Raw genomic sequence first — 12,342 nt, forward strand, 5'->3', positions numbered from 1 at the left:
GTCTGTATACAATTTACACTTATTTGCTCCCCCCAAAATATATTCAAAGTAATTTAAAAATAAACATACAAAAAGGCAATAAGGAATGAAATAATAAATCAGAATCATATAGGTGGAGGTAATGTCCACCCAGAAGGTGAAGTAATATAGGTAAGAAAATCAAACACTAAATTATCTCTGAGATTCCTGGCAGCAAAGGTGAAAAGACAGGGTTTTTGTTGCTGGAGAAAAGGAAGCATCCCGTTGGCTGGCCTTGAAACATGGAACATCTGTCCTCCCATCCTTAGAAAAGGAGCTGCTTTAGATATCAGAGAGTGGAGAAGCAAGGCACAAAGGTGACCCGGGATGCACCTTCCGAGACAGGTTCAGCAGGAGAGGCAGGAGGCGGTGGGCCATGTCTACCTGCTGCTGACACTGCCCCTGGGGGCCTGCACTGGACCTTTCCCAGGTTTCTCTCCACGGTTTTCCCCCCTCACTAGACTTAAATTTTGGCACAAATATTCTGAGAATAAACAAGATGTTGAACATTTAGTTTGAGCTACGCATTCTACTTAGTTCTCTAGAAAAACCTGCTCTCTGCAACTGTGCTCTGGGAGAAGGGCTTGTGTTCAGATGCTCCCAGGATGTACAAGGTAAACAAAGCCCAGCCAGCTCCCCAGCGGAGGACCTAGCACCTGCAGCAGGTGGATCTGCACCAGTCCTCCACAGAGACCTCACACTTATGGAGCATTCACTTCCCACAGGTCTGCGAGGGGGAGGCCTGCACAGTGGAAGGGGTGCGGACATCAAGACAGACTGGTTGTCATCAACCAACCAACGGGATGGTTTTCTGACTGTGTTGTCCCAGGTAAGCCAGTCTGTTGCTCTAAGTTCCAGTTTCCTTATCCATTAAGTGGGTCCAACAGTGAAACCACCTGACTTGGAGATACCGCAGTGTAGACACCCAACAGCAGCTGTGATCACCTACCTCGAGGGGGGACACGAAGGCGCCAGACTCCACCTGCTCCAAAAGCTGTGGCAGCCAGTGGGCCAGGGTCTGCCAGGAGCAGGCACTAGGGCACAGGGCCAACGAGGTCCTTGGAAACAGGGGCACTAGGCAGGGACTTGAGGTACTCCAGGTGCCGCCGGGCGTCCTCCTGGTTGTGGCGCACGTAGTACACCACATAGGCGATCACCATGGCAAACCAGCCGAACATGGTGACCAGCATGGCCACATCAGTGGTCTTGTGGTGGATGCTGCAGAAGCTGACGCCAGAGTCCAGGGCCTGGATCAGGGGCTTCCCCACAAACTCGTCCTGCACGGAGGTGTGGCAGGCGATCTCATCCACTGAGTCAGGGTCCAGCTTCAGCTCCCACAGGGCCTCCTGCAGGGCACACTCGCAGTGCAGGGGGTTGTGGGACAGGCGTATCTTGGCACTGAGCTTGCCCAGGGCATCCTTGGGGACCCTCCGGATGCGGTTGTGGGACAGGTCCAGCAGCCGCAGGCCCCCGGCCAGGCCAGAGAAGGCAGCAGGACTGATGGTCTCGATGAAGTTTTGAGACAAGTCCAGCTCTCTCAGCTGGGTCAGGTGCTGGAAGGCTCCATTGGGGATGTGGGAGATTTTGTTCGCATCCAGCTTCAGGAGCACGGCATCTGTGGGGACGTCCCTGGGGATCTCCTGGAGGCCCCTCGCACTGCAGTGGACAGCCACCGCCCCAGCATGCTCAGGACACCGGCAAGGGTGAGGGCAGGAGGCACCTACCCGCAGGCAGAAGAGGAGGAAGAGGCAAGCCCGTCTTGTGGAAACCAGCAGGGGCCAGGGGCCAGCGGTGCCCATCCTGACTCTTCCCCACCGTGTCCCACGTCCAGGGCAGTGCTCTCCACTTGCAGTTCTAAAAGAGAACAGGACAGAGTAGGGAAAGGGGGAGAGAGAGCAGCATTGCCCACCAGTCCCAGGCACACTGAACGGTCCAGATGGGGGATCAGGCCCCCTGCCCTGCACCTTTCATCTGGAGATGCCCATGAAACACAGGGGGCACCTCAGGAATGGGGGCAGCTGGCGCTGACCGCTTGCTGAGGACAGGTTGGCTCAGTAGTCAGGGGACCCCTCGGCCAGCATGGCTCGGTGCCCAGAGGCTGGGAGGGCCTGGATTGGCCCAGCTCTTTGGGGCTGGACCCCCGAGGGCCCCGTGGCGCTTTCTTCAGCCTGGAGCGCCAGGTCTCCAGGGCGCTCGGTGCCAGGAGCTACTCTGCCTGTCCTCCCAGCGCTCCGCCACTATTGACAACCCTTGAAAATTGGAACAATAGATCAAGCTCTTCGCTGCCCTCCGCATGGCACCAGGACCTCGCCTTCTATTTCAATTGTCTGAGAAGAAGAAACCGAGAACCGAGAAAAGCCAAGCCCTGTGCGCGCGGCCCGCGCTGGGCGTGGAGTAGCTGGGCCGCGCGCTGAGCCAGGCGGGGCTCGGCCCCCCGGGACCCCCGGGACCCCCGGACCCAGCACTCGCGGGGAGGATGGGCGGGGTAAGGCGGAGTCCCCGCTCCCGGGGCGGGGAGGGGCTTTACCTGCGTGGCCGGGGGCTGCTCTCCGCTCTCGGGCCTGTCGGAGCCCGTCCCACCCGGCGACACACCTTGCGAGGTGGCCCGGTGCCCCCGCACCCACACCGCGGCGGCCTGCTGCGGAGGACGCGCTCCAGCCTGTGCGGCCCGCGGGCGGGGCACCGGGCTGGACAGGGAGGGAGGGGCGGGGGGGTGGGCAGGCCCTGGGGAAGGGGCGGGGCCAGGTGGGGCGGGGGTGGGCCCCGGCGCTCTGGGCGGGATGGAGGCGGGGCTACGAGGCCGCAGGGGCTGCCCCTAAAAGGGTCCACTTGCCTAGCTCTGTGTCCAGGTGGCTTCTCTCCCTGGCGCCCGGGCGTCCACCGGCCTGATAACCCTGGATCCGCGCGAAGCCCCCTCTGGGCGCCCCTCGCCGGCCTCGCGGATGAGCGGGTCAGCCCTGCGACATCTGGGTTGCCCCGTGCCCGGGACCCCCGCCTCCCACCCCTGTCGGAAGTCTGGTGCGTGCGGGTACCCGAAGCGGGCAGGGAATGGGGCTGGGGGCATTGGGATGGCCCTGAGCCTCCTCAAGGTCTTTTCAAGCAGCCTCACTGTGGATTAGTTGGTATACAATAAACTACGTACATTTGCATACACCTGCTAAACCGGGGTCTCAATCGACATACCGAACGGCAGGAGGAAGCTTCCCCTTCGTCCTTGCTCCCTCCCCTCCCCGTCACCAGGCAGGCGCTGATCTGCTGCTGTCACGAAAGGTTGGTCTGCTTTTCCTGTAATTTATATAAATGGAGTCACACCGTGGGTACTTCCTCGTCGACTTATTTCACGCGGAATAATTATACTGGGTCACCGCGTTGGTGGGTTTAGTGCTGAGTAGTGCCCCCTGCATGAACAGACCAGTTTGTACATCCATTCACCCCTTCATATCTGTGTGGGTTGTCTCCGGTTTGGGGCTCTTAGAAATGAAGCTGATACAAACATTGCGGCCAAGTTTTTATTTCCCTGGGGTAAACACCTGGGGGTGGAGTGGCTGGATCCAGGGTGGCTGTAGTTAAGTCGCTCAGAAACTGACAAAGGGAATGTACCAGTCTAGTCACCTCCCCAACACTTGGTATGGTTCATCTTTTTAATTTTAGACATTCTAGTAAGTGTGTAGTGACAGATGGAATTGTGGTTTTGACTTTCATTTCCCTGGTGGCTAATCATGTTGAGCATCTTTTCTCTTGTTGATTTGCCACCTTCTGTAGGGCAGTGTTCTGTTACAATATTTTACTCACTTTTAATTGGGTTGTTATTGTTGAGTATTGTGAGTTCTCAATTATAGCAGAATCTCTGTAAGTTGGCCACTCTTGGGGGACCGTAACAAACTGGTCAACATATGGAGGTTGTCAACATAAGGAACTAGGCCTAGTGTACTAATACATACATGTAGTGCACATCAGGTCCATGAAAATTAGGTCAATGTAAGAAGTTGGTCAATGTGGGGAGGTGGTCAGTATAGAGGTTCAGCTGTATATTGATTGATTTTCAAGAGTTAAATCAACCTTTTGTTCCTGGGATAAATCCCACTGGCTCATGATATACTATCTTTTTTTTTTTTGAGATGGAGTTTTACTTTGTTTGCCCTCAGTAGAGTGCTGTGGCATCACAGCTCACAGTAACCTCAAACTCTTGGGCTCAAGCTATTCTCTTCCCTGTGACAAGTGCCTGCCACAACGCCTGGCTATTTTTAGAGACAGAGTCTCTCTGCAGCTCAGGCTGGTCTCAAACGCTTGAGCTCAGGCAACCCACCCACCTCGGCCTCCTTGAGTGCTAGGATTACAGGTGTGAGCCACCACACCCTGCCTTATCATTTTTGTATGTGGTTGAATTATTTAATGAATATTTAACTGCTGAGCTTATGTCTTTTCTGAATGTTGATAGTTTGTATCATTCAAGGAAATGTCTATTTCATCTAAGTGGTTGAATTTATCAGCATAATGTTGTTTGTAATATTCCCTTATTATTCTTTTAATATATAGACAGCATGAAATGGTATTACTTCTCTCATTCCTGATGTGAGTTATTTGTGGCTTGCTCTTTTTCTTTATTTTTACTGATCACTAGGTTAGAAGGTTATTAATCTTGACCTTCTGAAAGACCCAGTTTGGGGGTTCGTTGTTTGTTCCACTTCTTAAAATTGATTTCCATGCTGCTCTTTATTGTCTCTTTTGCTTACATTGTGAGTCACGTTCTCTTTTTCATTTCTTAAAGTGGAAGCTAGGCTCACCGATTTGCAAACTTTTTTTTTCTGGTATTCTATTTTAGTGCTTTAAATTTCCCACTCAGTCCAGCTTTAACTTCATCTGAGAAATTTTGATATTTTATAATTTTGTTTTCATTAAGTTTAAAATAATTTATAAATTCCTTTTTGATTTCCTTTTTGGCCCATGAGTTTAGAAGTAAGTTATTTCATTTGATGTTATATGGAGATTTTTCTGAAGGTCTTTCTGATATTGTTTAAGTCCACTGTTGTCAGCGGGCATACTTTGTATGTTCTGGATCCTTTTAAATTTATCAATACTCATTTTATGCCTCGGCACCTGTAGCACAGTGATTATGGGGCCAGCCACATATACCCAGGCTGGCGGGTTGGAACCCAGCCTGGGCCAGTTAACATAACAATGACAACTGCAACATAAAATATCCCTATGCTGTGGCGGACACCTGTCGTCCCAGTACTTGGGAGGCTGAAGCAAGAGAATCGCTTTAGGTCAAAAGTTGAAGGTTGCTGTGAGCTGTGACACCATGACACTGTAGCAAGGGTGACATTGTGAGACTCTGTCTCAAAAAAAAAAATAAACCTCATTTTATGGCTCAGGACACGGCTGATGGCTGTGGCGTGTGCCCCAAACGTATGTGCTGCTGATCAGTGGGGATGCTGTAACTGGCCATGAGGTCAAGGTGGCCCATGGAGCAGCCCATGTTAATGTCCGCTTTCTGTCTCCTTGCTCTGTTAATCATTGAGAGGGAGTGTTGAAAGCCCCGAGTGTAACTGTAGATCTATCTGCTTCTCCCTGCAGCTCTGTCAGTTTCTACTTCCTTCCTGCTACTTAAAAAAATTTCCTTCAAGATTTCCATACTAAGTACCTCCCTCAATGTATTTACTAGCTGCAAAGGGGAAAATGCTAACTTTTCCATGGAGAAACCACCTACACGTGACAGGGTTAATACAGTAACCCTGTGCAGATGGACATCGCAGACCCTTGACGTGGTAAGGGAAAGACACATCCTTTCACGCTACTCCCACCAAACGTGCTTCCCCTGATCCCATGAGAGCACAGAGACACCCCCAGACTGACGGCTGACAAAGTGACTGGGCAGTATATGCAAACGTGAAAAGGTCGCAAAATTCAAGAAACAACTGAGCAACTGTTACAGCCGGGAAGAGGTAAATGCAGAGTGAGACCCTGGAAAAACTGGCGACACAGAGGCAGGCCAGCCGCCAGGCTGCCGGGTCTTGCCGGTGCTGGCCCAGCTTTGGTCACTTACATTTGCAGGGGTCATTGCTGTGGCCGGCTTCACATGTCTTCTTGAAACTCACTTCCTATTTGTCCCCTCTGCCCTGCCTCCCTCCCTTTTTCCTCTTTCCCTGCCTTCTTTCGGGTTGGGTACTTTTTCTGATGCCATCTCCGCTCTGTGGTTAACTCCCCAGCTGTGCCTTTTTGCTGTGCTGTTTGAGTGGCAGCTTTTGGGTTCAGCCACAGGGTTCACCTATCCCAGCGTCGGGGTGGGGGGTACACGAGCCCTGCAGCAGGACCACACCCCCCTCGTGACCTCACGCTGTCATTGTCATACCTAGGACTTCTACGCTTGTAATAAAACTCACAATGCGTTGTTACTATTTTTGTTTTAACTATCCAGTTATCTTTTAAAGAGATTAAAATAATATGATCTGCAAAGCTGGTATGTTAAATATTAAAGAGATGCCAAAGCCACACCCAGACATTATGGAATATTTTTAATATTTAAATTAAATAAATTAATGCAGTGACCACTTAAAACTCGCATGTAGGCACAGATGAATCACAGATATGACACTGAGTGATGGAGGCCAGGCGTGCAGAGCACACGCTGGGCAGTCCCCTGTTAGGAAGTTCACGAGCAGGCGAGGCTCGTGGGCAGGGCGGTGGCAGATGGGGAGGGGCTGGGTGTGGAACTGTCCTGTGTCCTGGTTTGGGTGCCAGTTGTTAGCGTAAGTGAAACCCTCCCAGCTGCTTACACTTCCGTTTTGTTTAGGGGACTAGGTGCCACTTATGCCTCAGTAAAGAAAGCAGCTGTGGGCAGCATGTAGGTTTGCGAGTCGCAGCCGTTGGGGGTGTTAACAGTGTGTGCACTGACTGAGTTGTGTGCTCGTGGAAAGGCGCTTGAAGAGTGCTGACTCTGGGTCCCCTTCTACACCATGGCCCGCCCCTCCCAGAATGCTGTCCGAGGTCTTCCAGGGAAAATCCTGGTGCGCTATCACTCTGGGACTTAGCCTGTGCTCTCAGAAGCACCAGCAACCTTCCCCTGTCACCCTGGCACTGTGGTCTGGCCCCTATAGCCTCCCTGTGACTGCCATGCGGCTCGGGGCTGTGGTCTGGTCACTGTAGCCTCCCTCTGTCTTGTGGCTCGGGGCTGTGGTCTGGCCACTGTAGCCTCCCTCTGACTGTCATGTGGCTCGGGGCTGTGGTCTGGCCACTGTAGCCTCCCTCTGACTGTCATGTGGCTTGGGGCTGTGGTCTGGCCACTGTAGCCTCCCTCTGACTGTCATGTGGCTTGGGGCTGTGGTCTGGCCACAGTAGCCTCCCTCTGATTGTCATGTGGCTCGGGGCTGTGGTCTGGCCACTGTAGCCTCCCTCTGACTGTCATGTGGCTCGGGGCTGTGGTCTGGCCACTGTAGCCTCCCCTCTGACTGTCATGCAGCTCAGGGCTTATCCTCTAGCTGGCTTATCCTCTCAGAACCCAGGGTCTCGCCGGTGCTGGCCCAGGTTTGGTCACTTACATTAGCAGTGGTGATTGCTGTGGCCGCTTCACATGTCTTCTTGAAAGACATGTAGTCTGTGGGATAAAATACCGCTTCTCCAACTGGCTAATGGAGCATCCCGCAAGGAAGGCTGTGTGGCTGGGTGAGGTGGAAGTGTGTCTGTCTCTCTGGGGATCCATGTGGCCAAGCTGTGCTGGAAACATCCACATGGCCAGGATGATATCAGGGAAATGAGTAAGATGTCCCCAGGGAGGCCAAATGCTGCTTTCCCACACTTGGAAAGGGGGGCATGTAGCAGCCATCCAGCTTTGTGCTGGCTGTCACTCTGCCCTCCCAGACCCTCTGCCACTCCACCTTCACCTGGGCCCAGGGCCTGGCCCACCCCTCACCCGGTCTGGGGAGCCAGGGTGCAACTGCACTTTCTAGAGAACTGACAGCGGCTGGTTGCCTTTTAGCAAATAGTCCTCAGCAGTTTTGAGCATACCCAGCCTTCTACTATGCTGCCTGGATTCCTGGGTCTCCTGGGTTCATGGAGTTTTCTGTCTGAATTTGACAACCTGGACTGGAAAACCAGAAAGAAGGCCTGGTGATGGTTCTCTCTGTGAGCTAAAATAAAATATTAAGCCCCCTTCCCTGCCTCCAGCTAACTGAATGGACTCCCTCTTGGCCAAGGGCACCCCAGGAAAGTTGAGTGAAAGCTGAGTTGCTAGCCATGAAGACAGGGGAGGTCATCACACCCGCCTCACCACACCCTCTCCCTGTTGGAGTTGTTCTTTGTAACATACTGAATCATCAACAGGCTCAAGGCCATGCAAGGCAAAGGTTAAACCACACCAGCAGGTCATCAGTTTGAGTCCAATATGTGTCCCTGGCTTGTCTCTGATCAACAGACTTCCTTATCTAACTCAAAACATTCTAAGCATTAGGCAAAGCTTTATTATTTTAACCAATCAAAAATCAAAAAATCTTTACACCCACCTATAACCTGTAATCCCCACTTGAAGATGCCCTGCCTTTTCAGGCCGAACCTATGTGTGCCTTCCATGTATTGATTATTGACTTTATATGTAATTCCTGTCTCCCTAAATGTGTAAAACCAAACTGTCACCCGCCACAAGTGACCACTGGCTCAAGGCTTCCTGTGCATGGCTCTGTGGGCCATGATAGCACATATTAACTCAGAATAAACCTCTTTAAATTATTTCACAGGGTCTGAGTTGTTTTCTGTTGATACCTCCTGGGCCTCTGGGCAGGGTTTGTGCAGCTAGCCCATCCTTCTCCAAAGTCTGAGCTACTGCCCCTTGTCCAGCTTTCTGGGAGACATGAGCAGCCAGTGTCCCAGGAAACCTCAGGTGTCCAGACACCTGCACTGGGATTTCCTCTCCCCACTCCCACCCTGAAGCCTCTCACTCTTCCTCTTGCTCCAAGTTGTCCAAATTTGGTCTATTTTGCTGATATTTTCTAAGAACTGATTTTGGAATGGATTTATCATGCCAATTCTTTATTTTTCCCTATTTCATTAAATTCTGATATTGTCCCAGCCTTCATCTCTGGATTCACTTGGTAGCTATTTTTTGAGCCTCTTGAGTCATAAATTTAGACCATCTATTTCCATCTTTTTATTTTCAAGCAAGTGCATTTAAGGTTATAACTGTTCCTCTGAAAACCCACTCTGCTCATGTGGGCGTTGGGTCTGGACGGGTGTGAGAGAGGCCACCTCCATGGCCCTGCTACATGCCTGCCGCTCTGTGAGGGAAGACAGCATGCCCAGCCCCAAGTCCCCATGTTTTCCCCAAATCCCCATGTTCTCCCCAAATCCCCATGACCCAGGCTTGGAGCAGCGTCAGCTCTCTTGGTAGAGGCCTGTCCAGCTCTGTGACCTCCCTGCATAGGAACAGAAAGGGATGACGTCTGCCGTTCATGAGGCTCTGGTGAGGACGGCAGCCCTTGGGGGTCAGAGAGCCCAGACACTGGACAGTGGTATCCTCAGTGAGCTGAGGGGTGCCAAGAAGATGCAGGTGCCCAAACCTCCACATGCACCTCTGTCCCCTCACCATATTTGTCCTGGGTCTCAGTGTCACTGACCTGACGCTGTGGCTGGCTATGTGGAGGTGCTCTTGGGAGCTGTCAGTAGCCCCCTCTGGTGTGGTGCTTACTTAGTTTCTGTGAACATCTGTGTTTGTCTGGAAAGGAGGTGTCTGCCGGGACCTGCTGTAGTGGTGTTCGTTGTGGGGGAAGCACAGAGGCACGCGGACACGGTGCAGAGTACTTGCTTGCATGTCCTTCATACGGCAGCGTGTGTCTGTGTCTGTGTGTCCACACAGCGTGCGTGACCTCCACGTGCGATGTGTAACAGCGTGAAGACCGTGTGTACGTGCAGACATCCACACACACTGTGCAGGCGTGCACACCGGCACACGCACACGAGGATGGCCCATCCCGCCAGCTGCATTACTCCGATTCCGCCCTATTTCCTTGTGCTTCTTGCTTCCTTGATTTCTGAGAGGAATCTGAAAAACCACAGCGTTACTGTCAATTTGCCAGTTTCTCCTCAAATTTCTGTCATTTTTGCTTTCTGTATCTTAAAAGCTATGATGTTAGGTAATAGTCCATGATAGTGATAGCCTCTTAATGGATTTGTTCCTTTTTCCAGGGAAACAGTCCTTGTTCCGTGAAAGGACAGACGTCCAGCCCTGTGCTCCATGGGCTGCTGTGGAAGGCGACCGCTGCCTCGTAGACCCTGCCTGTGTTTGAGGCACTGTGGGCTGCACCTGTTTCCATGAGTTTTCTGTGTATGAAGAATAGTAGGAATGCATTGTGTTATTTTTATCCCAATATGAGAATCTCCATTTTAATGCGTTGTGATTACTGACACATATTGACACTTCCTACTTTTGAATTTCATATTAATCATTCTTTACTGATATTTTTTCTATCCCTGATTTTTTTCTTGTTCCCCTTAATTCCTCTTATGGTCAAAGTTATTCCTCTATTTCTATCCTTCCAATGGCAATTTTAAGCCTGGGTTGTTCTCCCAGCTGACACCTGGCCAGCACCCAGTCCTTCCCTGAGCAGATGAGAACCTGGTCCCACCTCTGGGGCCTCCACAACCCCCCTCTGCCTCCTCCCAGTTGAGGCATCTGGGACTTTAATTCTAGACTAGTTAGGTTATTTAAAATATGTTTTTGACTGTGTTGAGGTATGATTCACAGGAACTGTGTATATTTAAGGTATCCGACTTGTTCTGACGGCACGTACATTGCCAGATGACCGCTCTGACACAGCTGGTCAGCGCACTCGCCCCCAGTTGCTGCCCTCCCTCCCTTCTTTCTTCCCTTTGTGTGTAGTGAGGACGTGTGACATCGCTCCTCTCAGCGGACTTGAATTACACAACACAGCGTTGCTCCTGGTGGCCACCTGCTGACCACTGACCAAAGGGCACACAGTTTCAGTCATTAGATTTTGTTGTTGCAGTTGTGTTGGGCCTCAGCAATTTAAGATGTGGCCACACATTTGAGTGAGGTGTGTGGCACCCACAGAGCTCGGTCTGCATGTGTGTCTGTGTGTTTGTGTGTGTGTTTGAATGTATGTGTGTGTTTGCATGCATTTTGTATGTGGTATCTGTGTGTGTGTGTCTGTATGTCTGTGTGTTTGTGTGTATGTGTGTGTTTGCATGTGTTTTGTGTGTGTCTCTGTGTTTGTGTGTATGTGTGTGTTTGCATGCGTTTTGTGTGTGTGTCTGTGTATATGTCTGGCTGTGTTTGAATGTGTGTATGTCTGTGTGTATATGCATCTGTGTGTCTGTACCTGTGTGTGTGAGAGGGCTAAATGTCTGTGTTGGGAGCAGGGTCCTCTGTGGAGGCAGCAAAGTTCATGAGGTCAAAGGGTGACGCTCTGACCCAGCAGGACTCGTGTGCTAGTGGAGAGACCCCAAAGAGAGCCCGTAGGACTCGTGTGCTGGTGGACAGACCCCAGAGAGAACCCGCGGTCTCCCGTGTGCACACGAGGAAGGGCCACCTGCGGACACAATGGGAAGACAACTGTGGGCAAGCCGCGAAGAGAGGCCTCTCCAGAAACCCGATGTGATGGCACCCGAGCATTGCCTTCTGGCTTCTGGAGCTGTAAGAATGCATTTCTGCATGAAAGCAGCCTGAGACGGTGAAGACAGTGTTTGCTTTTGTTTTTCTGTAATTCATCTTTGAGAAATTCTTTTGGGAAGGACATGCAGGCGGCACATTCTCTGCATTCTTACAGTTCTATTAGGTGACATGTCTTTACTTAGTGCTCCACGTGGATGCCGGTTTGGCTGGGTCTGTGATGCTAGAGCAGCAGTTCTCAGCCTGTGGGTCGTGATCCACAGGAACTGTATTAAAGGGTCGCGGCACTAGGAAGGTTGAGAACCACTGTGCTAGAGCAAAATCGAGTCACCAGGACTCTGAAGACATTATCTTCTCCTAATTTTGCTGTGGGGAAGCCTAGAGCCAGTTTGGGGGCGGGGGGTGTTTTTTAAATCATGTTGATTTTTCGAGTTTTCTTTTTTCTCATTGTTCTAAAATTTTATGAAGATGTATGTAAGATTTCTTTTCATTGCATTTTCAGACCAAATTTCCTCCTGCCGCGGTTCTCACGTGTCTCATGGGTTGAGAGTCTACACTGGGACAGCTCAGGGCCCTGGGGAGACCGTCTGCCCTCGGGGGCACGTGGCCCTCACTTTATTTCCTTCCCATCAACCCTGTTCTCTGAAACTCTTAGTAGACGGATGTTGGAACATCTGGATTTGCCCTTAGTCTCAATTTTCTTTCAT

The 12,342-nt window shown here is 51.3% G+C and overlaps 1 protein-coding gene and 1 long non-coding RNA gene across 4 annotated transcripts in view; one reads left to right on the plus strand and one right to left on the minus strand.

Annotated features, from left to right (window-relative positions):
- On the minus strand, positions 1–2,675 carry LRRC3 (leucine rich repeat containing 3). 2 transcript variants are annotated; one of them, XM_053564382.1, is made up of 2 exons: positions 2,546–2,675; positions 1–1,872 (listed from the first exon to the last, which is right to left on the minus strand). In XM_053564382.1, the coding sequence occupies exon 2, from the start codon at positions 1,815–1,817 to the stop codon at positions 1,053–1,055; it is 765 nt and encodes a 254-aa protein (XP_053420357.1). In that variant the 5' UTR covers positions 1,818–1,872; positions 2,546–2,675; the 3' UTR covers positions 1–1,052. The 2 variants fall into 2 exon arrangements, with proteins under 2 accessions (XP_053420357.1, XP_053420358.1); XM_053564383.1 differs by lacking the exon at positions 2,546–2,675 and adding an exon at positions 1,983–2,007.
- LOC128567267 (uncharacterized) overlaps positions 2,125–12,342 on the plus strand; it is a 27,998-nt gene continuing 17,780 nt past the window's right edge. The window contains exon 1 of one of the 2 annotated variants that reach the window (XR_008374839.1): positions 2,125–2,503. This is a non-coding gene — a long non-coding RNA (uncharacterized LOC128567267). Of the gene's footprint in view, positions 2,504–5,605; positions 5,787–12,342 lie in introns of those variants that run through there. The other variant, XR_008374838.1, reaches the window with a different exon arrangement.

The sequence above is a fragment of the Nycticebus coucang genome, chromosome 16 (genome assembly GCF_027406575.1).
Source record: "Nycticebus coucang isolate mNycCou1 chromosome 16, mNycCou1.pri, whole genome shotgun sequence".
Lineage (NCBI taxonomy): Eukaryota > Metazoa > Chordata > Mammalia > Primates > Lorisidae > Nycticebus > Nycticebus coucang.